The sequence below is a fragment of the Colius striatus genome, chromosome 1 (assembly GCF_028858725.1).
Source record: "Colius striatus isolate bColStr4 chromosome 1, bColStr4.1.hap1, whole genome shotgun sequence".
Taxonomy (NCBI): Eukaryota; Metazoa; Chordata; class Aves; order Coliiformes; family Coliidae; genus Colius; species Colius striatus.
Genome location: NC_084759.1, coordinates 8,161,440 through 8,189,158, shown reverse-complemented (window position 1 = coordinate 8,189,158; position 27,719 = coordinate 8,161,440). Strand labels below are relative to the sequence as shown.

The 27,719-nt window shown below is 37.7% G+C and overlaps 1 protein-coding gene across 3 annotated transcripts in view; it reads left to right on the top strand.

The window, feature by feature from the left end:
- Positions 1-27,719, top strand: part of GRM5 (glutamate metabotropic receptor 5) — a 244,635-nt gene that overhangs the window by 189,428 nt on the left and 27,488 nt on the right. For all 3 annotated transcript variants that reach the window (XM_062020368.1, XM_062020367.1, XM_062020366.1), the window contains exons 3-6: positions 719-954; positions 15,243-15,489; positions 20,233-20,401; positions 23,298-23,424. In XM_062020368.1, coding sequence (XP_061876352.1) covers positions 719-954; positions 15,243-15,489; positions 20,233-20,401; positions 23,298-23,424 — 779 coding nt within the window. The remainder of the gene's footprint in view (positions 1-718; positions 955-15,242; positions 15,490-20,232; positions 20,402-23,297; positions 23,425-27,719) is intronic.

Below are 27,719 nucleotides of genomic sequence, written 5' to 3'. Positions count from 1 at the left end.
ATGAGATTAAAATTCTGTGTGCAGTACAGCTTCAGAAAACTCCACAATACTCCCAGCACAAGCAACCAAGAGATAGGAGCAACACATGGATCTCCATGATGCTCTGTCCATCTTCATTAGTTATGTCAGGGAGGATTTATTGCTTCAGATGCAATGCCATACTGTTGCAGCATCTGAGCTTTGAGCTGGAAATTCTGCTTGAGCATTGTCAGCTCATTCAAAATTTGCTTCTGGCTCTTCGTGCAATGCTCCATTGCACAGTGTAGGCCTAGTCTGAAACATAGTCCTGCCCTTGACACTGTAGAAAGTCCTGTCCCTGAGGTCACCTCCTTTCAGGTAAGAGTCCAGTTTTTCCACCTCTAGACTCGGTAAAACATTGAATCCAAGATTTCATCTCTAGAGCTCAGTGAGGCTTAGTGTGATGCAGAGATGTGCTTATACAAGGCAAATTTCAGGATCTGTGGTTTTTAGTGTTGTTTCAATTACTTGGAGGATGAAAAATATATCATCCAAGCAGAAAGTGACATTAACAAGCAAATGTAAGGAAAAGGAAAACACTGAATTCTTCTGCTAGCAATACTACAGGTGCTTTACTAAACCTCACTTCGAATCCCAGGTGTGGCTGTGTGCTCTTTGGCTTCAAATTTTATTTTTAAGACAGTTCTTTTCTTATTCCTTTGAATGGTTAATGTTGCCCCTCTTTGATTGATCCTTGCAGTGATGGCTGGGCAGACAGGTACGACGTGACAGACGGGTATCAGCGTGAAGCTGTCGGTGGAATAACGATCAAGCTTCAGTCTCCTGACGTGAAATGGTTTGATGATTACTACCTACAGCTTCGGCCAGAAACCAATCACCGGAATCCATGGTTTCAGGAATTCTGGCAGCACAGGTTCCAGTGCCGATTGGTAGGGTTTCCTCAAGAGAACCCTAAATACAATAAGACTTGCACAAGTAAGTGAATTTATTACTTCTGCTATATAAAGCAGTGTGACAGAAGGTCTGATGTAAACAACTCATATTGCGTTGATGCAGCCTGATATGGTGGAATAATGAATAGGGTTGGAAGGAAAGAGACTGGAATTGCAATCATTGGTCTTTCCAAATTCATGACAATCATAATTCTTAAAGCTTTCAGATCTCTAAAGAAATAAATAGGTAGTGCCTCAGTACCTACCTTCTCTCTATATCTGCAAAAACTTGATGCTGTTCTACCTCCATGGGCACCTAAACACTTTCAAAAATGTTATAACACAAAATTCAATCCTTTTCTGAAACAGGGCTAATCATACTGTTTTAGCTTACAGGACCAATGAGTGAGCTAATGTAATAAAAGTTATCTGAAGTCCATATGGTAATGATGTTTATTTATGTACTTGAGACAGAAGACTAGTTGGTTTGAAAGATTTCATTAGGTTTTCTTCCAGCAATGAGTCATTTCAAAATGCCATTTTAACTATCTTTCTTATTAGATTATACTGAATCTAGCAAAATCTGCCACAATATTTTGTCATTTTTGCAAAATGGTAGCAAAACTTTTTTTTTTGTTTTCCCCCCCAAAAAATGTGGTGCATTTTCCTGGGTTTTTTACGACTTCTGTTAATGATCCTTTATCTCATGAGATCACAGGCAGTACTAAGACAATGGGCAGCCTGGTGCACTGGGTGTTAGTCCTACCACAGCACTAAGCCGTAAGACCTCCTAAAATTTTTGACGTCTTCCACACACTCAGGAGACCAAAAAATGGCCTTAAGGATCAAAGTCTTTGATATATACAACACAGAAACCCACCTAAGCCCCACTTCCTTTAAGTCTTTCTTTTGCTTTCTATAAGGTTGCAGAGGAAGTTTGTGGCTGGGATGGAAATTAAATCCAGAAATCCCAAAATCTCAGTGAACACCTTCAATATTCAACTGACTTTTCACCATTACTTTTTTCCACTACCCTTCCAACACAGCCTGACACAGATTTTATTTGCAGTATTGACAGGTACTGCATATTGAGCAGTAAACCTGATTGATTTCCCCACAATAATGTAGATTTCTTTCCTGAGCTGTCAGTACAGAAGGCAGGGCTGCATACAGGCTAATAAAGACCTGGTTTTGATCACTGTGATGTTAGTAGCAACATTTCAACTTCACTTTTCTGGGTTTCTTTTTTTACTTATTTTTTACTGACACCGAGAGAATGGAATTTCTGTTTATATGAAAGATGGGGAACTGTGAAATGTAGGTTCCTACAGAGTCTTTATAGTGTCTAAAATACAATTCATTACCAGAAAAAAAAAAAAAAAATCCAACTTGGGGTGCAATGAGATGATTTTTAGATATAAAGTCACCCAGTCATGGATATGAGACAACCTAATAGTAAAGGTTGAATAGAATCATCATTGAATAATACAATGGTAGGGTTGTAAGGGAACTTAAAGATCGTCTAGTCCAAACTCCCCTGCAGAAGCACTTCCACCTAGATCAGGTCACACAGGAACACGTCCAGGTGGGTCTTGAAGACCTCCTAGGAAGGAGATTCCACAACCCCTCTGGGCAGCCTGTTCCACTGCTCCCTCACCCCCATAGTGAAACCGTTTTTTTGTATATTCAAAAGGAATTTCTTGTGTTCCAGCTTCATCTCATTACTCCTTGTCCTGTTGCTAGCTACAACAGAAAAGAGGGATGTCCCAATCTCCTGACACCCATCAGTCTCCTCTTTTCTAGACTAAACAGCCCCAGTTCCCACAGCCTTTCCTCACATGAAAGATTTTTCAGTCCCCTGATCATCTTGGTGGCGCTGCACTGGACTCTCTCTAGCAGTTTTCTATCCCTCTTGAACTGGACACAGGACTCCAGATGAGGCCTCACCAGGGAAGAGGAGAGGGGAAGAAGAACCTCCCATGACCTGCTGGCCACACTTTTCTTGATGCATCCCATGATACCATTGGCCTTCTTGGCCATGGGGGCACATTGCTGGCTCATGTTTAGCTTATTATCAATCAGGACTCCCAGGTCTCTCTCTGCAGAGCTGCTCTTCAGCAATTTGACCCCCAGCCTGTACTGGTGCATGGGGTTGTTCCTTCCCAGATGCAGGACTCTGCACTTGTCCTTGTTGAACCTCATGAGGTTCCTCTCTGCCCAACTCTCAAGCCGGTCGAGATCCCGCTGAATGGCAGCACAGCCTTCTGGGGAATCAGCCAGTCCTCCCAGTTTGGTGTCATCAGCCAACTTGCTGAGGGTACACTCTGTCCCCTCATCCAGGTCACTGATGAATAGCTTGGTTTGAGTAGCAATCATTGCTGGAAAGTGTCCCACAAAGATATTCTGAATGAGACACAGCTCAAAAAATTTCCTAAAAACTAGGAATGTCAAACATGGAAAGAAATGTTCGAGAATTGCAATCTGAGGATTTGCAAATTGTGAACAGAGAAAAGGACTAATTTCCCAAATAGATTGTTCTAATTACTTTTCCTTCATCTTTTATTGCTTTGTTTGGTGGTGGGCTCTGATGCCTGTAGTAAAATAATGAAAACTGGATTATAAAAGCTTTAATTCTTTCTTGTTGCTGTAGAGTAGAAAATGTTCATTCAGTTGTGGAGTTCCCCAGCTTAACAAGACTAGGTGCATCAGTGAATTCAACTGCCCTTTTAATCAGGGTTTTCCCACAAGAGGTTGTTAGTTATAACGTTACTCAGTTTTATGGTTTTGATTTTGTTCTGAACTATCTGTCAAAATTTGTGTAAAGGAACTTCAAGTGTTCTAGAAAGATGACTTGTAGATTTACATAATGACAATTTTTTGAGTTATAGATGCTAAACACCTTTGCTTTTCTCTTAATAGCCCCAAAACTAGGCAATACTGTATGATAAAGTGAAGAGATACTGAAGTTAGACAATTTTGTGGATTTACCACCAGCAAGGACACAAATATATTCTCTGAAAACTGCAGTACTGAAAGATATTGATGTTGGGATTTCAGTCTCAAAATTAACATGAGTTTTTAAGACTATCATGGTAGTTTTTCTTCTACTTCATGTCTTATCTTCCATATGACTTTGAAAATCACACCTTTATATGGTTCTCTACATTAATATTTGGTTTATTATCTCAGTTCAGATTTCACAATTTTAAAGATGATACTTGCCTTCAATGGTCACAAGTATTTTATAGACTGTCCTAACAGTTTTGGAACAATGATGAATATATGAACGCTGCTTCAGATTTATCCTGCTAAGAAAACAAACCTGTACCCTTTAGCTTTTCTAACTGAATATACTGTGTTATCCAGCAGCTTCATTAAGAAAAAAAAACAACAAAAAACCAAAAGATGCTAAAGATGTTTCTCAGGATTCTGGTTAAAGCAATGGAGCTTATTGAGAACTGCTGGAAAGAAATAAAAATCTAGTTTTGCACCAAAACGAAATCCATCTACTACTTTAACAGAAAAAACAACTACTTGGTTGTAATATAGTGGTAAAAATAAACAATGGTTAACAGTACAAACAATTCATTTAAACTGAAGTAAGTATGAGGAGATATGGTTGAAATCTGAATAAGTAATTGACTTCATGTATGCCCCAGCTATGAATTCGGTTGTTTAAACCTTTGTATTTACTTTTCTGATCCCTATCCAGTGAAATGGTATGCTACATTTACTTTCGTGACAGAAAATATAGAGACTCATAACTGGCTGAAACCAGTCCAGCAATTTACAACTTTTTCTTCATTTTTTAGTATAAAACATCCATAAACCATGTCAAGTAGATATTACTATGAAAGGAAGACATCATTTAATAAGATACATATAATAAAACTGTGAAATCATCCAAATAAAGAGAATTCAAAAAACAACAAAAAACTATGTTTTACTCAATTCCTTTCTAATAAGTACTAAAAAATCTCCATCCCTTCACATACACTTAGCTCACATTGAGATGAAAATTTTAGCATCAAGCCCACTTTTCATTTGCAAATTTGAACATACTTACTTAATCTAAATAGGTGTCACTGTTGTTGCAAAGCACATTGATTTTCTGCCCAGCTGGAGCACTACAGAAAGTGAAAAGTTTGGAAACTTATCTGACTTGATTTTCACTGTAATCATTTCCATGCCACGGGAGAGCTGCTACAAGCCACCTTTGAACGCCAAGTCAGAGCAAAGAATTTAAAATGCATCTTTAAAAGGAGACATGTAATGGCCATCCAAACACTTGGGATTTGCAAGAATTGAATTTACCTCTCCCTCTGGCACCAGTCAGCTATTTTTTTATTATCTATAGGCCACAAATCAGTAAAATTCATAAATAAGTGTGCAATTTGATCCAGGTGAGTAACTCCACTCAACAAATAACTTCAGCTTATAAAGGCTAATCCAATCCTTTGGTATTGCTTGTTTCTGGACCTCTGTAGACTAGGTGTGTTTGTGCTTGCTTTCTTACAGATAAGTATCTCCATCAGAACTCTGATTCCTAGTACTTCTTCCTCATAGTGAGGTTGCTTTACAAGCACATCTTAACACAGAGCAGAAACAAAATCCGACACAAGCAAAGTATCTTTCGAAAATCTGGCTTAGCTGACATTAGTAGAAAAAGTTAAGTCTTCAAAGTCCCCAGGAGCAGAAGAATGTTTATTACATTTACTAGCCTGTTAAATTAATCCCTTTGCCTCTGCTGGTAAGTGATATTATTTTTATCACGCTGTGTAAAAGCCAGAGGCATAGATGGAATAGCATTTTTTAAGTTGTTACTTAAACACAGAGCAAAACCAGAATACATATCCCATCTATCTGTGATCTAAGGATGAGAGAAAGCAAATATATAGAGGCTGATGCTGATGAAACAGTGTAACACCTTAGTTTGACTGTCAGAAACTAAAGACTTCAGAAGACAAAATGTAGTTTCATATCAAGAAACAACAGAAACAAGAATCTGAAGCAGAACGATGGGGGAATTGTTCAGGTATTTACATCAGGTCCTGACAGTAGATACTGTAGTTCAAAGCAACAAGTTAGAAAACACAAAGGGAGGTGGGTAAACACAAAGATCAACTGCAGACAAGACACAGAGAGCACTGAAAGTGAGGAAGGTAACTTATGTAAGACATACTTGGGAGGAGAGAGTCAGTGTCAGGATTTATAGGGAAGAATAACAATATTCAAAGTGGTGAACAGGGAAAATGAGATTTGCAGCAGTATTCTGAATGGAGTGCAGCAGGCTACAGTAAACCACATATTCCATTCATGACTTAACCATGTGGCTTCTCTGAGACAAAACCACTTTTTCAAAGGGTGCAAAAATTGACATAGGGGAAGGATGACCAATAATTGTCTCCAAGCAATTAAGAACAGGATTAAGAGTGAGAGGGTTTTTTGCAGAAAGGGAGATTAAGGAGATTTGGGATAAATATAAGAAAAGTTTTGCAGATCAAGGGCTACTAAAATGTAAACACAAAAATTATTTACCCATTTGCTGAATCTTTTCCAACTCCAGCTACTTTTAATGAGGTCAAAAGAACCGACAGAAAATCCCCCTGTTCCAGATGAACAGAAATTTGGTTTAGCAAATGTTCCTTTTGGTTTTCTAGATAGAATGAAGAGCTAAAATTTGACTGTCTTGTCTTTGCACTCAACATGCTACTAATCTGTTGGTTAAATGTGAGCTCAGATGCCAGTGCTACTTTTTAATCAGAAATAATAAAAAAAAATGTGCTGTCAGAGTCACAGAATCCCAGAATGGTAGGAGTTGGAAGGGACTTTTAGAGATCTTCTTGTCCAACCCCCCTGCAGAAGCAGGTTCTTTTCAAGGAATGTGTCGGATTTAAACCTCATATTCCCCGAATTTAACATTTCCACACTTTTATTTTTAGATGGCATGTGTAATAAAATCAAAACAGATTAAGTTAAAATTTACTTATCTTATTAAGTAGGGAATTAAAGGACATTTTAATTCTCTTGAATACACACTGCCTGTCACTTATTTTGATACTTGATGTGTTTTGTCTCATGCTTGGGCACTGGCAAGCTGAAGAATGCCCTCATTTTTTTTTTTTGTCCCACAATTCAGTTCTGGAGCTCAAATACAGTTTATCACTATTTTTACCATCCGGTCCAGGAATTTCCACAGGCAAATCAGCTGTTAGGCACAGATTCAGATCTGAATTTTCTAGAAGCCTGATATAATCTGAGACAGGAGCCTATACAGACATAACACTATTTTTTTACTTACTTAGAGAGAAGCAATGTGGCACTGAGAACTGCTATATGCTCTGTTGTACCTATTTGAAAGACATTTTGATATACATTGATCTTGATTTTAGTACCCATGTAATTCAACTCCCTTGAATAATTTCAATCTTCTCACTGTTATTAGGGAATTCATCAAACTCCCTCAAAATCTGACTACAAAGCTGCATTTATTTTTTTTTTTTTCATTTCATGGTCCCTGCCTTGCTTCTTCCATATATTAAATATATTTGATGCTATACCACACTATTGTGGTTTTATTTTTTAATTTTAATTCCTTTCTTCATTGCCTTTCTGAATCTTGAAAACTATGAGGAAGAGATTAGTAACATTGTACAAGTAGACTGTGTGTCTCCAACACTAAGAATATAAGTAAATTATGATTAAATGCATTCAGATTTTATAAATTTCTTATTAGATGAATGAATTGGAGTAGCTTCAGTCATTCTTTCCTCTCAGCAGCTTGACTTCCTATATAGGTTCAAATACTTCATGTGTATTTGTAAAGCTTTACACCAGCACTTAGTGTGCTTTTGCATCTGTAGCAGTTGTGTTTCATTATAATTTATGGGCAATAAAATTGAATTTTGTAGTAAGTGAAAGGATATTATGTTAAGAAAGTGGGGCATAGAAATAAATATCTACTTACCTTCTCATAGGACTTACTGTCACTGTCACTCTTTTGCCAATTTTACTGAACCTGACAACAGAAACCAGACTTCCCCTGGATTGTAGGTACCCAAGGATGGTACTCTAGTCAGATTTGTGATAGGTCTGAAGATGCCTTGCTCATGTAGGCTCAAAGAGATGTTAAACAGAAAAGTCAACTAAAAGTACTTGGAAAAAAAATCTTTTGAAAATCCTCTCTGAATTTCAAGAAACTGAATTTGCTCCCTCAGTAATTCCCAAATTTAACATATTAGTGATAATCATCACACAAAGTGTAACAGTACTAGCATTGGCTTTCAGTTGCAAAGAGCGAAAGTTAGAAGTGTTCAAAACATTTGGCAAGTGGATTGCACTAGAAAATATTTACTTGTCACATTTGCAAAATGTTCCATGGCAGCATGTTGATTCAATGACACACACTTTGAAAGAAAGTCATTGAAATGAGTCACTTTTTGTTTTCTCATTTTAATAGCACTGAAGTATTTTGTTTCAAATTTATAATTTGCTTTTACATTGTTCCAATGTTATGGTATGTTTTTTGCCTCAGCATCAAAATGACATGTTCCAGTGTTGTCAAATTTTTTTTTTACCTCAGAATTTCTTTTTCAGAAAAGATAAAATCCAGTCCTGAGGACTTGAATTCATTCCGAACCAAAAAGGATGCTTGAACTACATGAAATTTCCCATAGAGCAGAAAATATTTCTGTTCTGCAGTTTAAGAGCTCATAAGAAATTAAATGATCAAAATAAAGAAACTACTATATTTTATTTTTAGCAGAAAGATATACCTGGCACCTTGCAAATAACAGAAATGAAATTTAATTTTTCCTTTCATGTTGCTTTAACAGAAAGTTCTGAAGATAGATTTTGGAAAAGGTTCTGAAACAAGTCTTTTTCTGAATCTTCCAACAATTATAACTTAACTAGGTATTAACACTATGATTTACCTTAGCTCATAGATACAACCCTTCTGCTATTCTAAAAGACTCCATATATTTTTTCACTGAAGAAATACGTATGGTTTTGGGGTGACTAACTTGGTGACATGCAGAACCTTCCTGGATGTATTCCTGTGCAATCTGATTGAGGTGAACCTGCTTTAGCAGGGAATTGTCATAAACAACCTCATGATCACTGAGAACTTTTAAAATAAATAAAAAAAGAGAAACGTTACCAATTCTCCTTCATTTCCATGTTAAACGCACTGCATAGCAAACAAATTGCTCTGTACTTCAAAAAAAATATCTCATTATGTTTTATATTTCATTCTTTTATTTCTCCCTTGAGAATGTAGTACGAGGCAGGCTGCCAGGAATGTAGAGCATTTTCACTTTTCCCTTTCTCCATTCTTTAAAATTCAAAGTATTCTCAGCTTTGGAGAAGTTAGAAAGCAGAAAAAGCATATTGAATGATGGTAATTTTACATTCTTTAACATGCTTGCTTGATGAGGCTTTGTAATGTCACCAGCTGCCAAACAGAAAAAACCAGTATTTCAATTTCCTTGAGGGTAAAAAGTAGGAGTGGGGACAAAAAAAAAGGAATGACAGATTTTAGATGAGAAATCCACAAAATAATGAAATTTCTTGAAGAATGTTTTCTGTTTATTTGCATGCTAAGTACTGAAAGCAACAGTGAAATTTCATCATTTCCTGGAAGATTTGGGTGTGTTTTCATTTGTTTTTTCCATGTTTGGGGGGGAGGTGGTGGTCTTGGCAGAATTCTTTAAACCTTCCCACCAGCTTCCTGGCTGGTGCTGTGCCCAAGGTGAAGTCCCAGCAGAGCACAGCAGGAGGTGCGAGCTGGAGGATGAGAAAAAGCTCATCACTGCTTGTGCTGAGCTGGCTCACCTTGCACTGGGACTATAAGAGCCTCTTAAGTGCTTTCTTGGATGGGTATCCCTGAGTACACTAATTGTTTTAAAATAGATCCAAGAAAAGAAGTGTTGCCAGTTGGAATGGCTTGCCTGGTAAAGGAACGTTGTTTCTTTTCTAAATCTACATATTTCTGTTTTGGAGAAATGGCAACAGAAAAGAGTAAATTTTCATGAGGGGTTTAGTGCTGGACAGTGTCTGTACAGTTAATCATAGGTTCAAAGCTGCTTTTAGAGACACCCTTGCCCCATGTAAACCCCAGGTTCTTGTTAAGGGGCTGCCTAGGCTCAGACTCCATAGCTCCAATGTGCACATACCCATGCTTGCCTTCCCTCAGCCTCAAGCCTTATTTCATCGCTGAGCAGTAATGTGTCTGAACGTAATGCACAGCCCACATTTATCCTCTGCTGTCATATTGCTAGAAGGTCCCAAATTGGGTCAGTCCCAGTAATGTGGGCAGAAATGTACAGGTTACAATGCACTGAGTTTATACCATTCTCAGACCATTCTTCACCTTTGGTATAGTCACAGACCTGTAATAAAGTTGGCAATGTACAGATAAATCCAGTCATAGAGAGTATATAGTTAAGTAGGAAAAAGAATGAATATTAACTACCTACTACAGTGGAGCAAATTCCTAAGCTGATATTTAACACATTAAACCACATTGCAAAGTCTCACCTGAATCCTGTACAGATAGATTCCTAAATGATATATAGAATAAGTATTTAAATACTCATATGTGCCATGAAATCCAGGATAAATTTATTTTCATTTCAGAGATAGCACAATAACTCCTAAAACTCCAGCCAGGAACAAATCTGTTGCATTAAGCAGAGGAAAACCAGAGAGATAAGGAGAAGTAGTTTGCTTCCTAAGGAATATTTAGTCTCAAGAAAGATTGCAGATAAAAAGTAGTAGAAAAGAAATATTATTAAATGGGAAACTGAAGGTCAAATGGGTTACCTGGTTTGCCAAAGAGGGGACAGGATTTGTCTGTGTAATAGTTTTTAGACAGAAACTGCTACGTGACTTCAAATCTGAAACTGCCTTGTAATTACACAGCTTGGAAAACAGTAGGCTAAACTCTTCTATACTTAGCAAAATTACTTGGACAGGAAAGATAAGGGAATAAACAGAACAGAACTGAGGGATTTGTGCAAGTACTCTAACCACTGAGATTTCCTCATTTCTCAGATAATTCCACAGTGTTTGATTATTTGTGATTGTAATACTGTCCCCCTTTCCTCATTAGGGATGATTTGATTCACCATGTGTTCTTCCATTGTCTTGTACCTCGTAATTGCAGGGGGCAGAATTTTTGATTTCTGCGACAGTTATCATGATACAATGTTATCATTTATTGGTTCTGAGGTACTGCAACACAGATTACTTTTCCAATCACTTGGACATAGTCACCAAATTCAGCAGAGATTCATAAACAGGTTGATACCATTTCAAACAATGTTTGTGTGAAAATGACTTATGTCCTGAAAAAACTGCTCAGTCCTACCACAGGAAAGGTACTTAAGCCTGTCAAAACTGCATTAAGAATCTACTGCAGGCTTATGAAATGCAGCTTTATACCTGCCTCACTCATGTTGTCACCTCTGTACCTCCAATTCCTGTTGTCTGCAACACTTTGGGAGCAGATGCAGAGTCTGACTGCAAATTCTGTGGGCCAAGGAAGATTCCCAGCTCAGAGGAGGTTTACTCTAAACCAGATGTAGTCTTGTCCTAAGGTTTTAACACCTATTTGCAGCTCTAGTGCATTAGGTGCTTTCCTAGGTCACTTTTTCTTTTCTTTTTTTTTTTTTTTAGTGACTTTTGAAAGAAATTTGCTATGTTGCTGCAAAAGTGTGACACAGTCCAAAGCACAGTGGTCAGGAATGATTTTGAGATTGGCTTTGAAAGCCTCCACCTGAACTGAACTAAAACATTCATGTGACCCCCTCTTACTTATCTCTACATGCTGTCATTAAGCAGCATCATACTGACTTTTCCCAGCCCACAGAAAAGCAAGACATTTTTATTTCCTTTGTTGCAAACTTTTCTTATATGGAAATCTACAAGATGGAGAAAACCAAATCTTTTACTGGCTTTTTTACTGTAATAGAAAAGAGTTCTATTGTGACCATCATAGACTAGCATAAGGGTTATGGTCTGTAGATATTTGTTCTCTGAGCAGTAATTCTGTAACTCTAAAACTCCTCAGCTTCTCTAGATTTCTTTTTTTTTTTTTTTTGATTATGAGTTTAATCTGTAAAGTCAATTCCACTGAACATTATTGGCATCATCATCATTAAATTTATCCATGCCACCTCTCCGTCTCATGATGAACCTGTGTCAAGAAAGGTTCTTGACTGAAGGCAGCACTTGTGAATTACCTTGTGTGTTCAGCCTTCCCTTAAAAGCACTTCTAGCATCACTGAGGTAAATAAAGTTACTGAGACTCATTCAATCATAGAATCACTTCAGCTGGAAGAGACCTTTAAAGTCATCAAGTCTAGCCTTTGTCCCAGCCCTATCAACCACTAGACCATTTCCCTAAGTGCAACATCCATCCACCTGTCTCTTAAACGCCTCCAGGGATGGTGACTCCAGCACCTCCCTGGGCAGCCTGTTCCAATGCCTGACAACCCTTTCAGGAAAGAAATTCCTCCTCATATCCAGCCTGAACCTCCCCTGGTGCAACTTGAAGCTACTTCCTCTTGTTCTGTTGCTTGTTACTAGGGAAAACAGACCGACCCCCCACCTTGCTACAACTTCCTTTTAGATACTTGGGGAGAGTGAGAAGATCTCCCCTGAGACTTCTTTTCTCCAGGCTAAACAGCCCCAGACCCCTCAGCCATTCCTCATATGAGACATGCTCCAAATCCTTTACTTGCTTGGTAGCCCACCTCTGTATCCTCTCCAGCACCTCAATGTCCTTCTTGTAGAGAGGGGCCCAAAACTGGACACAGTACACTTACATCAAGTCTGATGTGACAAAGTATTTTGTGAAATAGTTTAAAAATCACTGTCAGACTTAAGTGATTTTTTTAATACTGGTAATTTTAAGACCATATTACTCTATACTAAGGAACAAAAACTTCTTTTGTCTCAATTTTTGAGATATTCCCCCTAACTGCAGAGTCTGGAGATAGTATAACCGACAGTCAGACTTGGCAGGTTGGATTTGCCCATGTATATAAATTGAGGCACTTTACATCTTGGGGAAATGTTTTTGGCATCTGCAGGAAGTATATTACAATTCTCACAACAGTTAATTCCTTCATGACTCTGTTGACAACTGCCAGCAGCTTCTACAAAGAGCTAAGCAGTCTCATTACAAATCATCAGGTGAACTGAATTAGACTCAATGCTTAAAGAAACTCAGAATAATAATATTGTAAAAATGAAGCACAAAGCCCAGTAGACAGTGTTCCTGTAAGAACTGGTTTATTTTATTTTTAAGCAACCATGTGCAATAAAGCAGATGAAATATTGTTAATAATAAATACTACAGCTGATGCAAATCTGATTCATTCTAAGGGCTACTATAATTAAGTGCATGGTTTATGAGCTGTTAATTTTGAGGATGAATAATTGGTTAAATCAAGTTTTGTGTATTGCTATGTAATATACTTGTTCAATTTTCCACTTAATTTCAATTACTATGGGTTTTACATGTACCCCACTGTTGCAGTTTTTATGCCTATTATTTTTAATTAGGAAAAAGCAATACCTTGGTAGAACAGAACAAATTAGCAACACTGTGTGTTCTTTCCAAGTATGGGGTTTTTTTCCATTACAGATATTTCAAGCTCATATCACTTAGCTATGCAAAATGTTAATCTCTGCTCCTAAGGCTGATCAGCACTTGGAGTGTCAGCTCCTGAATGAAACAGGAGAGGAAAAGAAATCTGTCAGTCCTTCCATTCACTTACTGACCTCTACAGAATGTTTTTCAGTTTGAACTATATATCTTTGCTACCCTTCCTGATGTTTTCAGAACTCCAAAATATTTTAGAGACTAGAATTGCTCACTGATGATCTTGTTCACCACTGAAAAGGTGAGCTTGTAGATGCATTTATTTCACAATGGGGTCAATTAGCAGTTGGAGATTCATACTCATCTCCACAAACATCATCAGGCTGGATGCTTGTCTTCTGGATAGATATTGTTAAACTAGATGAGCACCACCCTCAGAGTCATATATTAATCTTCATCTCTCTCAAGAAAAAACTTGTCTATATATCAGTCTTTGCATGGCATGAATTGCTTCTCACGTTGTGCTGTCCCTGCAGCTCAGACAGGTGTAAGCTCCATCCCTGCTGCTTGCCAGTGCCTCTATGGGAGACAGATGCTCACAGAGTGGGTAGAAAGGGTTATTTGCATTCCCTTTGTTGTTGGCTGTCCACACATGAGCTCCTAGGGAGGCCTGCTTGACTGATAAAAGGAGATAAATGTTCTAGTAGAGCTGTTTGTCCTCCTTCCAAAGCCAAATCTTCCCAGGTGTTTTACATTCCCAGCACCATAGATGCAGTTACCTGGTCTCTGCCTCTTCTCACTTCCCCAATATGAAAGACCTGGTGTCTGGAGTGCAGCTGGCAGCTTTGCTGATGACAGATGAGGCAGAAAACCCCCAGCCTACTCTTCCTTAGCTGGACTGGTGATGTTAACAGAGTGATTTTTTGTCGTTGATGACACTGGGTTCTAAAAAAAAAGGCCTTCAGAGTGCTGCTGAGTGAAATTTTATTGAACATTTAATAGAAGTTTGAATAGAAAATAGAAATCCAAATATGTTTTAAAAGTCAAACAAAGTAAGGTTAACCAGTTCTGGCTAAACACAGTCACTGCTAAATTCATGCCATCAAACTCTTGAAAGGCATTTTAATACTTTCATCCACATTGCAATTTGTAAATAGTGAGAAGCAAGAGACATAGAAGTAGGATATTTTTTACTACATGAACTTTTATTACAGTAAAGGAGTAATGTCTAGGTCAGTTGATTTGCACAGGATTGGTTCCCATGTCTCTGAAACAAAAATGTTGTCTACAACGTTGTTACAGAATAGACACCATGTCAACATTTACACCTCAACAAAAGATTTCTGAGGATTTGGGGAGATTTCTGCAGGCAGGGAGAAGTTACTAGATTCTTCAAAACATTATATTACAATACATACAACATTATCCTTTGAAAAAACCACACGGATGAGAAGTAGTCAAAAAGTGTGTGATGTCAGCTGCAAAGAGAAAAACATTAGCTGGATAGCAAAATACTTAAGAGGAAATACTTCTTCCATTCTTTTATATATTTTTTTTACCATGGTCAGTGTGTGTACCAGCAAGAGCATCTACTGGGAATGGTTTAAGACATTAAAGGTTTTCCGCAGTTAATAACCAACCCACTAACAGATATCTGAAGCGCTGATAGTACTTCAACCCTGTGCACTAACCACCCACTTTGCCATGTTCCCTGGCAGGCCAGATGACTCTGAAGACACAGCATGTTCAAGACTCCAAGATGGGCTTTGTCATCAACGCAATATACTCGATGGCATATGGCCTCCACAACATGCAGACGTCTCTGTGCCCAGGCTACGTGGGCCTCTGTGATGCCATGAGGCCCATAGATGGTCGGAAGCTACTGGAATCCCTCATGAAAACCAACTTTACCGGTGTCTCTGGAGATATGATCCTGTTTGATGAGAATGGTGACTCACCAGGAAGGTAATGCTGATATTTATCAAACTTTAATAGCAGATATATTAACTGTATGTAGCAGACGTGACATCAGAGCTAGGATCTCATACATTTGTTTTCACATTTTCTGACAATTTTCTGAAAGAAGTCTTTTTTTTTAATGTTCATTTTTAATGATGTTTAAGGTTAAAGTCACAAACTTTCAGGCATACAATCTCCAGCATGCATTTGCATTTTCATCTGTACCATTTAAAGGCTTTACTTCTCACTACAAACCATCAGATCTTCAAATCTGTCTTCATAGAACATGATGACCACCACAGCATTGCTTTGTCTCTCTTTATGTGTTTAAATGTATATATTTCATAGAGTGATAAGCAACCATAGCAGACACCGTTCTTTTGTTAAGAAAGGTAAAACAATATCAGAAATACTGTACTAATTTCTCTGTGTTTTTTTAATCAGAATTATTAAAATTGTTTTCCTACATCTTTCAAATTAAGCCTTTTCACTTGCACAACAGGCTAATTTATACTGTTAATTTATATTGTGCTGCTACAAGCCAAATTGAATTTAGACAAAACATCTTTTGCTGGTAATTTACATACATGTATATACACACACCTATGAAATACAAGCCAATTTTTTCTTTTTCTATTACATACATGCAGTATCTATATAATTACACATTAAAAAGGGGAACGAGGTGTTTTTACAGGTTTCTGCTGGCTGAAGTCTCAGAAGTGTGCAGCATACAAAGTATATCTTTACCCTGTATTTCAGTGGGTAGATTCCTGCCACATCTTTTTTAGGTAGCTCTTTCTATCTGTGTTACTGGGAAGTGTTTAAACATCTTTGTCTTGGTTTCATACAAACAGATAACTATAGAGAAAATTGTTCATCCTGTGCACTCCTTTAAATTTTATCTTCTCCCATTAATTTGAACTGAAAGAAAAATATTAACTTCTGAGCACCAAGGGGTATGGAAAGGTAAATCCATTGGTCAGAATATTTTGCCATTTCAAAAAATTTCTGCAATTTCAGAATAATTTTTTTTCATTTTATTTGAGAAGCTGTAAAGTCATCATTCTCCCCAGAAGAGAGCAGGACAGACACTTAGAAAGAAGTCTGTGTCTTTGGAGACACAGATTTTCAAACTGCATACTCCAAGGAAGTGCACTGTGAGTTGGTAGGAGAACTCAGACACAAACTGGCAGAAATCCAGGAGAATTTCAGATGGAAATTTATTTTCAGCACTGTTTTGGTGAACAAGTCTCTCTTCCGCTAAATGTTTCTATTTATACACACAGCTGAATTCTTAAGAAAAGTACTCAGTCAGGATTTTCCTGACCAAATTCTTTTTAAAAGACTTATCCAAGATTTCTTTTAAAGGATTCCCATTTGGTTTTAATGGTGCTCAGATGCAGTGGACTGCATCCTGCTTTACTCTCATCTGTTTCGCTCATTTCTTGCAGAAAGACTGAACACTGTCAAGAATAAATAATATATGGCCTGTCACAAATAAATTACATGTAGCATGACACCACCAATGACAATATCTAAAGGCTGCAAAAAGGACTTTAGCTTTACCTTTTTCTCATGTCGGCACGCTTAACAATAATGATTTAATTCCCTTTGTTGCAAGGGATTTAGTTAAATGTCTTGGGTCTTTTAATACTCTATTCTAGGAAAGATGATGGAGGGAATTATATGATGAGTGACCATTTGCTCAGTTACAGTGGGACATTAATGTTTGCCTGAAGAGCATGGGGTCACCATTTTGATTGTGCACCTCAGGATAATGCCGCTTCAAGAAGGTTCAACCTCACTGGATTTATGTGAGAGACGGTAGTGCTCTGTCTACTCAAAGTAATGGACTGTGTGTGGTGACAAAGTGATTACAGAATTTGTTTACTTTGGAAACGTAGTTCTTTGTTCACTTTTCTCCCACAATAGACACATCATTAAACTGAGTCTATGTTCTTAAATTAGCCAATATGGGAGCTAATATAAAATTTGCTTTTTAATGATTAAAAAAGGCTTTATAGGAAGCTCCATCTCTATCACCCAGGCTTTGATTAGTTTATAGTCTTTTGAGCACTAACAAACACTATTTGCAACCACTGTGATACGGTGCAATCACACTGGAACAGCTCATCTCCCTGTTCACTTTTTTTCATAGCTGCATCTTCAGTTTGTAAAACGGAATTTTAAATCCTCACAGCTGTACTGCAGTGGTGGTGTTAAGCAGGAAATCAGAATGTAAAAAGCCTTTCTGACCTAGATAGCTCAGGATTTTGATGTATAGTGAAAGGGTTTTGATATTATACAACAGATGATTAATCCCACAAGATGCCTTGATTCCTGGCCCTGTTCCAAAGTGTATGTTGAGGTTTAAGCAGATAGACAGTCTGGTGGAGATCTTGTTTTAGGTAAGACAGGAGACCTGGAAAAAAAATTATGGAAGGAACAGCCATGATTTCTCAAGAAAATAACAGTTATATGTAAATACTACTGAAACTCCAAAGAGGAAACGTAGAAGACAAAAAAAGGCAAGAAAAACAAGATGCTGATTTTTGGCTGTGCTACCTATAGAATATGGATTCTTACTTCATTCTCACAACTCCTCATGGCACTTCTGTTTTGAAACAAGTGTTTTGCACTGTGATTAGAGCACTGCTGGAAATATGTTATTACACCATCTGGTCTATCCTATTCTAAAGTGACAAACTGTCCCTGTGGTATCTTAAGGAAACTCCAGGGAACCAGTGACTCATGAACTTCCAGTATAGCAGTGGAGTTACCAAGTCTGCCTATTACTAATACCAATGCTGCTCTCTACAGAGAAGAGACACAACATATTGAGACAACAGTATATTTAATTTGTTAGGTTTCTTTCCAGAACTCAACTTGGGATATATGCATGGAACTACTATTGGAGGGATAATTGGTTTAAGTCCTAAACATTGACAATTGTTTGCATTCATCTGCCCATGAAACTTTGAATTGACAGCTTTAACAAAGCATTACTTGGGGGAGTGTTATAACATCCTGAAAAGCTGAATAAAGGCTCCACAGTGGCTTCTGGGATAACTTTTTGGTTAGTCTTTCTAACTCTTGAGGAGACTGTTACTATGCTTACAAACCTCAAAAAAAAGCCCAAATCAAACTTGGTTTATAATTATGCAAAAAAGCTTGTTTATTCAAGTTTGCAAGTGTATTATCTGTACTCAATTTATTTGTGTCAGTCTGACATTCACATCTCCAACTTTTAAAAGGTCATTCTCAAAGATGTGAACATTTCCTTCTTTATACAAGAGGGAAAGTGAAATATTCCAAAATTCAGGAGTATCAATATTTTTTCTTGCTATCTGTGTCATCGTTTACGCCTTCTCCTTTTGGAAAGACTTAAGAATCATACCATACGCCATATGTCATAAATCATATGCTATATGTCATGTCAGCCTCCACTTTAATTTTCTGTCACAGACTGCTTGCAGTCCTCATCCTGATCTGTGTGTGATTTTATTATTGAACCCCAACTGTAACAGTTAGACTTTGTATTCTGATGGAAAACATCCTGAAATCCAGGGATGGAGAATATTATAAAATAGTTATACTGTAAATTTCTTTGTCTCAGTGTGGGAAAAATATTAATGTTAGATATAGTACGGCTACTGCTTGTCAGTCTTGAAAGTGTTTCCTCAAAACTTAAGAGAGATACTTTGATATCTTAGTTAAGAAATTATTTGATCTAATGGATTGGTTTTTTTTCTTATCTGTACACTGCACTTCACAAATTACATGCTGACAATTTCATTCTTAATCCTACCCGATCCATATGCTTTGCCTTGGGGACTAATTTTGTGCTTAATCACTGAGAAAATATGTAAAAACAAAGGGGTTTGTATGGATGGGAAAACAAAAGCATTTGCTGCTGCAATGCTGTTAAAAAACAACACAAAGAAAAAAAGGGAAATCTCAACTTCCATCTTCAAACACCTGAACTACAAGATGCATCTTCATAACAAAATCTTGTTGAATCCTCCAACAAGTTCTGGAGTCCTGGAGTCTGTCTCTGAAGAATGATGTTTGATTCCTTGCTGTGAGGAATTACATCTTGCAGTCTTACACCATAGGAATTCTCTTTTGATCCCACAGGCCTAGATGGCCTCTATCTCACTGTAGGAGCTTAGCTGTCTACAGACTTCCTCTCTGAGGAGAGCATTAAGCACCTGGAGACAGTGAGGTGTACTGTGGGTTGGGAATTGTCACTAGGTCTAGATTTCTCTGTGTTTGCTGTAGAGGGAGCCTAGGACATCTAGAGTTCCCTACACAGCTGGCTTTGGTGCTGAAAGTTATACAGGAGGAATCTTGTCAGTCTCATTTAATTATTTTCCTTAAATAAATACAGTCATTCTCAGAATCTCAGTCACTTAACCTCAAAATGTTAAGAGAATTTGCATGGTCATAGAATAAAACAAATTAAACTACAGAGGAAGAGAAAGATTATGATATCACGAAAATTATTGGGAGAGACTCAAGTGTAATTATAATGCTTGAAATTTTGCCTTCTTATTTCAACAAGCTTGATTTTGACTGCATAGTGCTCCTTCACTTTGAAACATTTCATGATTTTATGATAGGTGGACCTGCTTTGATAGAGGGTTGGACTACATGGTCTCTAAAGGTCCCTTTCAACCCCTACTATTCTGTGATTCCATGATTTTCTCCTCAACTCAGCTATGTCTCCTCTTTGTGTTTCCAAAGATATGAAATAATGAATTTTAAGAAAATGGGGAAGGACTACTTTGATTATATCAATGTTGGCAGCTGGGACAATGGTGAGCTGAAAATGGATGATGACGAAATTTGGTCGGAGAAAAATAATATCATCAGATCTGTTTGCAGTGAACCCTGTGAAAAAGGCCAGATAAAGGTAAATATTTTTATCATTTACCTCAGTCATGTAGAACACAGATCTGAAATTTGAAAGCAAGTTTTTCTAGCTTTTGATATGAAGACAGTATCCTACATTTAATTAAAATATAGAAACATGTGTTTAGTTCTTGCTCATACCACAGTCATCTCACTGATTTCCTAAGTTACAGTTTTCTTATACTCCTGTATCTGTGAACTGTTGTCTTCTATACTTATATTCCAAATGCTTTAGAACACTTATTGTTTATTTGTTTGTTTGTTTTTTCCCCTGCATATTTTACAGCATCTGATCCAGTGGAGTGCAAATCCTTGACTAGGAGTTGTTAGTACAATTGTAGGTAGATTCTAAATAACGATTGCTACTATTTCAGTGCTAGATATAGACATCTAGACTGGAATATTATTACTCAGACCTTGTAGTATCATCAGAGAACATTGATTACTACCACTTCTTTGAACTTCAGGAAATGTAGGTAACCTTTTTTTTTTAATCATAACCTGTTTTGTTGCTTCTTTGTTTCACAGGTTTTTCATTTTTCTGTCCTCCCTTTCCATGTTGCAGTAATAAGGAGGGTAGATGAATCTGTCGTATATTAATTGCATTCTATTATCCTTCAGCATCCCATGACACTGCAAGTCCTTACCTTATCTTGAAGTCCTTTATATAAAAGCTTCTGGACTGAAGGGATTGACATGGACAACAGAGTGTCTCAGACTGAATAAAAGCAGCAGTAATTTCTAACATAGCTTGCTGGAAGCTGGATTAGTTTCCTTCTGTGTTAATATCCCATGCTTGTAAAACTGGGAAGCAGCTACATTGACTGATGGAAGGCTGACCATGCTCCGCAAATCTCTTCAGTCTGTAATTTTTGAGAGCTTTAAGACAAAATAAATCTCTTAATTCTGAGTTTTGCAGAGTTTGAGGATATAGTCACCATATTTCAGTTACTAAGTGGTCTTTGGCAGAGTCAGTGAGCAAGTGTCATCAGACCAAATGTATTTGTCTTCAGTGTAGGCATATACACAGTTATGTCCGATTCCTGAACTTTCTTTACAGTCAGTGGGAATATATTACTCCAAATCAGGCGGCATCTCATCCTCATGTAGACTTTGAAAAAAGTTAAGATTAATTTTGTTGTAGAAACTTCTCGAGGTCTCTTCCAACCCTTAAGATTCTGTGATTCTGTGAAGGTTAAGAACACCCAATCAGGACAGTTGGTTCAGATAAGAACATGTCTTTTGCAGACACATAAAATAAGATGTGATATGTTCCTCCCACAGTAATTAAACAGTGATCTGATGTTGGCCTGCTCTAGTCACAGTCACATATGTGAGAGACTAGAGGTGGACAAACAGAAACTAACTTCAGAACTGAACAGCTCTGAATTCTTTAATGATCTGTTGCCACAACACAGGTTGTGTGAGGTACTTTGTGATTTTTATTAATACAGTCTCCTTCCAACTGCTGCCTATCCTCTCAAGGATTCTCCCAAGAGGATTCTTCACTATGAAGCCTATTTACCACATATTTAGACATCTGCTTCAAGTCAAATGTCTGAAATGTTCTTTATATTCCTCATAAGATTATTGATTATAAATCTCAAAATTTACATCAAAGTCCTTTATCTTGATGGTCTTCACAGATGGAGGGGAGAGTTTGACTCTGCCAAGCTCTGTGGGAGGTTTCCTGCAGGATTCTGTGGACTCAGTTGTTATGCATGAAATTTGAAACATTCAATGTATTGATAACCAAAAATATCACCCAGGACAAGGGGAAGGGAAAATAATTTATGTTTTAAATATAAATATTTTTCTTTAAAAGGAAAGAAAATAGTGTTTTGCAATTAAGTGCTACAACAAAAAATTATTCAGGAGATGAACACTTACAGAATAAGAAATAGTTGATGAAGAAGTTAATGCAAAAAAGTCTGACCTGATTCTGAGTAGTGGATAACAATTATTTTGATTACTAGAGAAGAATAACTAATCCTTCTCTGAAATAACCCCCAGTCAGCGCTGGGTAAGGGATGATCAGTGTACCAGTTTCCTGACACACTTGTCGAATTCCAAGTATTGTATAGACGTTATTGATTTGGTGAAAAGTATTTTATACATTGTAAAATTACAGATTTTTCTAATGCATCAATTTTATCAAAAACACACAATCTAAAATTTACTACAAGCTTTCTAAGAATTTATTTCCTCATATGCAAAAAATATTGGCATTATTTCAACTTTTCATTCAAGTTGAAAATGAAATAAAACACAAAATGAGAATGTGACAGATATTCTGATTTGCAAGTAACTCTAGTCTCAATACTTGCAGAATAAATCGCTTGCGCTCCTATGGCCTTTCTGTCAGTTTGGTCATTCAATTGTGCCTTGTTTTCTTTTCATACTTTAAAATTTGGTTTTGAAGCTATCTTCTAAATTCATCATCGCAAAAGATACGTAAGACAGCTTACTTATGCTATAAGTGGGGATATTCATTTACAAATTGTTCGGGAAGAGCAGAAAAATTGAGACTACTTATTTCAGAAGAAAAACATATTAACCAGAAGCACAGATGTTTTCAGTGCCCAAAGATAAATAATGATCTTGAAAAATCGACATCTCAATCATGAGAATGCGATAACATTTGTCATTAAATTATAAAATGAGAAATCAGGTCAGATGTTAATATGGATAAAGATAACATTGTCACTGTGATGTTAATTAGAAATACAGTAATCAAATTCTTCTCTAAAAGGCAAGATGTCTGGAAATAATTAGTTTTAACAAATCAAAACTAAGAAACTCTATTTAAAAAAAAAAAGATTAAAAATTAAATTAGCAACTAGTGCAGCATGAGTGTGTGTTTATGCTGCTAAAGCATCTATCATTTTTTGTCTCAGGTTATCCGTAAAGGAGAAGTGAGTTGCTGTTGGACCTGCACTCCTTGCAAAGAAAATGAATATGTATTTGATGAATATACATGCAAAGCCTGCCAGCTCGGCTCCTGGCCCAATGAAGAACTCACAGGTAAATGAGCTGTGGCTGTGATTATGCTGTCAATGAAAAGGTTCATCTGCTGAGCTGAAGAAGTAAATGCCCAATATGAGTGATTATGAGGACTGCTTCGGTCAAATCCAGTCCATGGATAAAGCTGAAGTTTGAACTGAGGCTGGTATTTATATTCTCTCCTCAATTGATCAAGGAATCATTGCTACAATTTGGCTGCTCGCTGAAAGCCTGAGTTATTAGATCTAGAAATAAAAGTAAAATAGTCCTGGGTTTGTATCCAATCCTGTTGTAACAACTGGTGGTGCAGGTCTCCTCCTTCCCCAAACAGGTAGAGAAATTAGGTCTTTGTCAGAGAAGGAGGTAAAATCTCAGGTTTATTTTCATCCCAAGTAAGTACAGAAGAGTCATGTAGCATTTTCTTTTTTTAATCCAAAAATGTTACGGGAATAGAGGAACCTCATGTGGTTCATCAGGAAAAAATGCAGAGACCTGCATCTTGGAAGAAACAAACTCATGTACCAGTACAGGCTGGGGATTGACCTGCAGAGTAGCTCTGCAGAGAGAGATTTGGGAGTGCTGGGTGACAATAAACTGAACATGAGCCATCAATGTGCCCTCGTGGCCAAGAAGACTAAAGGCATCTTGTGATACATCAAGAAGAGTGTGGCCACCAGGTCAAGGGAGGTTCTAGTACCTCTCTACTGTGCCCTGGTGAGGCCTCATCTGGCATATTGTATCCAGTTCTGAGCTCCCCAGCTCAAGAGCGACAGGGAATTTCTGGAGAGAGTCCAGTGCAGAGACACAAAAATGATCACGGGTCTGATGCATCTTCCTTATGAGTAAAGACTGTGGGAACTGGGGCTGTTTAGTGTGGAGAAAAGGAAACTGAAGGGGAGATCTCATTTACAAATATCTAAAGGGTGGATGTCAGGAGGTTGGGACATCCCTTTTGTCTATAGTAGATAGTAATAGGACAAAGGGTAATGGGATGAAGCTGGAACACAAAAAGTTCCATTTAAACATAAGAAAAACTATTTCACTGTTCAGGTGATGGAGCCCTGGCACAGGCTGCCCAGAGGGGTTGTAGAGTCTCCTTCCTTGGAGTTCTCCAAGACCTGCCTGGACATGTTCCTATGTGACCTGATCTAGGTGGACCTGCTTGAGCAGGGGGGTTGGACTAAATGATCTCTAAAGGTCCCTTCCAACCCCTACCATTCTATGATTCTATGAAATAGTTGATGTAGTTAGTGCTGTTAAATGTATGAGAGCTCCAAACAGACTCAGGTTTGCTTTTTTCCTTTGTTCACCAGAGAATTTGCTGCAATACAAGGTTCATGTTATCCTTGCTATGGTGTATATCCCTATGCTCTTCCAAAATATCAATTTGCCTACTTTAGAGAGAAATTACTGCAGCACTTGCATCCAATAGACTCCTCTTTATGACTAATAAACAGAATTCAAGTATTCAAACACTTTGAGCACAGACTTCAAAATGGTATTCTGGGATCAGGTTACAATTTTTCTAAGCTCTCTGTAGACAAGGGGAGAAGAGACAGATTTTTTTCTAGAAGTGATAACAGACTTGGTTTGCATTTCTATGTGAGAGGGAATTTTTTAAGGTGAAAGAAGGGGAACACAAAAGAGAAAATAGTTTGCTAGGGTAGTTTGTATAAGGGCAAGAATGTCTGGCAATTCTTGACCTACAGGCAGATTTTTAGAAATACAGTTTATCCTTTCCTAGCTTTTAAAAAACCCAACTTTTAAGTGAGAAAAATGAAACAGCAATAAAACACATTTGAAAGTGTTTCTCTAGCCCTGTGTCTCCATCCCGGTCACCTTAGGCACTCAGCAATGAATCATCAAAGCCTTCTCAAGTCAGGGAAAGCTTTCTTCTGCCAGAGAAATGGAAAAGGTGAGAAAAAAAGAGACCCAGACCTACATGTCTCCCAGAGCAGAATACTGAGGTTGTGTTATCAGTTGAGGTTCATATCCCAGCTGGGATATGCAGAAGTCTCCAAAGCCCACATCGCAGACACCAGGGCACTGAGACAGGATGGTCAGTTTATGAAAGTCAGCTAGTGCAAACAGTCAGCTTTTAAGACACTGGGATTCTCGTTTGAGATGTGGCAGAATCCAGATCACATCTCTCAGTGGACGGCTGAGGTTTTACTCAATGTAGATCAGCTGGAAAAGGAGCTGCTACAAGTCAATTAGGAGAGAATTTGCTCCAGGCTCTATGTCAGACCAACAGATGACCAACTTCTAAAACACTAGTGATGGGAACAGCCTATTGACCTGGTGAAGTTTGGGTAATTAGCCTGTGAGCACCACATGTAAGGCAGTGGAGCAAACAGCCACTGACTTGCCCTTTGGGCTCTGTGCTTTCAGGTGACTCTCCAGGGCCTTCAGAACTCTGTGCTTCAGGCTTGTAATGAGTCTGGGCTTAGAGGTTTTGCCCTCAGGACAGTAGATTAGAGTGGAGTGGCACTTCAAAAGTTTTTGTAGGATGAGCCATGGATTTTTCACCCAGCTCTGGTTGTTTTAAAGGAAACTAGTGTATTTTCAGTCAAGCCAGCTGTTTTGTGTGTTATATGAGCTGCTACATTTTGAAAATCATTCCTCTGACTTTAGACGTGCATTTTATGCCTTTATAGTGACCAAAACCAACCTACACACAAAACAATCCTTCATCACCAGTGCCCACCAATGTTCCTCAGGAGATCTAACACTTGTTCTTCATCCAGGCACAAATTACTCAGCAGGCACTCTTTGGAAACTGATCTTCCCACCTGAGTCTCTGTGAGCACAACCGATACCATATGCATTCCTGGTAACAGGACATCCATCACAACAGCTTCACATCTATGTAGTCTCCACCTAAGTTACTATTCACAGGATGACTGGATCTTATTCTATTTAGCTTTGTATCAGAAATAGATTTTAAAAAGCCTATTCCCAGCTTATTTATACTGAGCTGTATTTTTAATGATCATATTTACAGTCCCAGATTTTGCAGCTTGTAAAAACCTGCCTCTTGGTCTTGCTTACAATAGAAGATTTGGTAATAAATGTGAATTAAGAGTCAGGAGAGAGAGTTGTATTCTGGCAAGGAAAATTCCATTTAGTTTTGTAAACCATTCTCCTTGAAATATCCCCATATCTGATACTGCAGCAGTCTACATCTTTTTGCTGGTTGATAAAGCCATGTCTTAGATGATATCAGCACCGCAAGGCGGCACATATAAAAAGCTCATTGGAACAAGTCTTCCATGCATGATCACCCCCTGATGAGAGTCCTGTGAGTGTATCAACCACATGCCTGAGAATGGTTTTAACATGGAACTGCACCTCACTGTTGATAGAGATCTGAACTTAGATAAAAACATTTTGGGAATCCTTTCTTGGCTCATATAACAAAACACTGCTTCATCTTTCTTATGCTCAGTGACTAGCATCAATTTTATGTCACAAACTTTACTATATAAAATGTGTCATGACAGAAAGGGAGATAAATGCTTTTTTTTTTTTTTTTCCAGTCATCTATGAAATGTCAAAATCCAGATTCAGGAGGGGAGAAGACAGAAAAGATGGAATACATGTAGGAAAATTAAGTTATTCACAGAACAGAAAATGACGTAGTTGTGAAGTTCAGAAAGGTACAGGAAGTCCAAAGGTAGTGGAAAAGTGAGTGGAAGAGTTTCATAGAATCATAGAACAGTAGGGGTTGGAAAGGATCTTTAGAGATCATCTAGTCCAACCCCCCTGCAGAAGCAGGGTCACCTAGATCAGGTCACATAGGAACATGTCCAGGTGGGCTGGAAAATATCTCAATATAGAAGTGAAGTTGAGGTGAGGAAGGAAGTGTTTAGCCACCCAAATTTTATTTTCTCACAAATTGCAGTCTCATTTCTTATGCATATAACATTCCCCATGGACCAGGCTTTTTCTTGAACAAAATTCTGGTCATTCTTTTTCTCCAAATATATCTGTATCATCCCAACCTGCAATCTAAGCAATTGTCTTCCTCCTTGTTTAGTATTAAAATGTGCTTTCCAATCTACTGTAGCTCCCTTTATTTCTTCAGTGCCCTTCTTGTACTGTGTTAGCAACAAGCATATATTGCAGCACCATTTCACACATCAGTACAGCCAGTATGGCAGAGCTACATAAATAGAGTGGAGAAACTCACATAACCCCTCCACTATTCCTCAAAGTCCTTCTTTGCATTATATTTATAGTGAAGAGAGGAGAAATAGATGCTGAGCATGATTAGATACAAATGAATGGATTTTTTAAACACCAAGGACAAAACC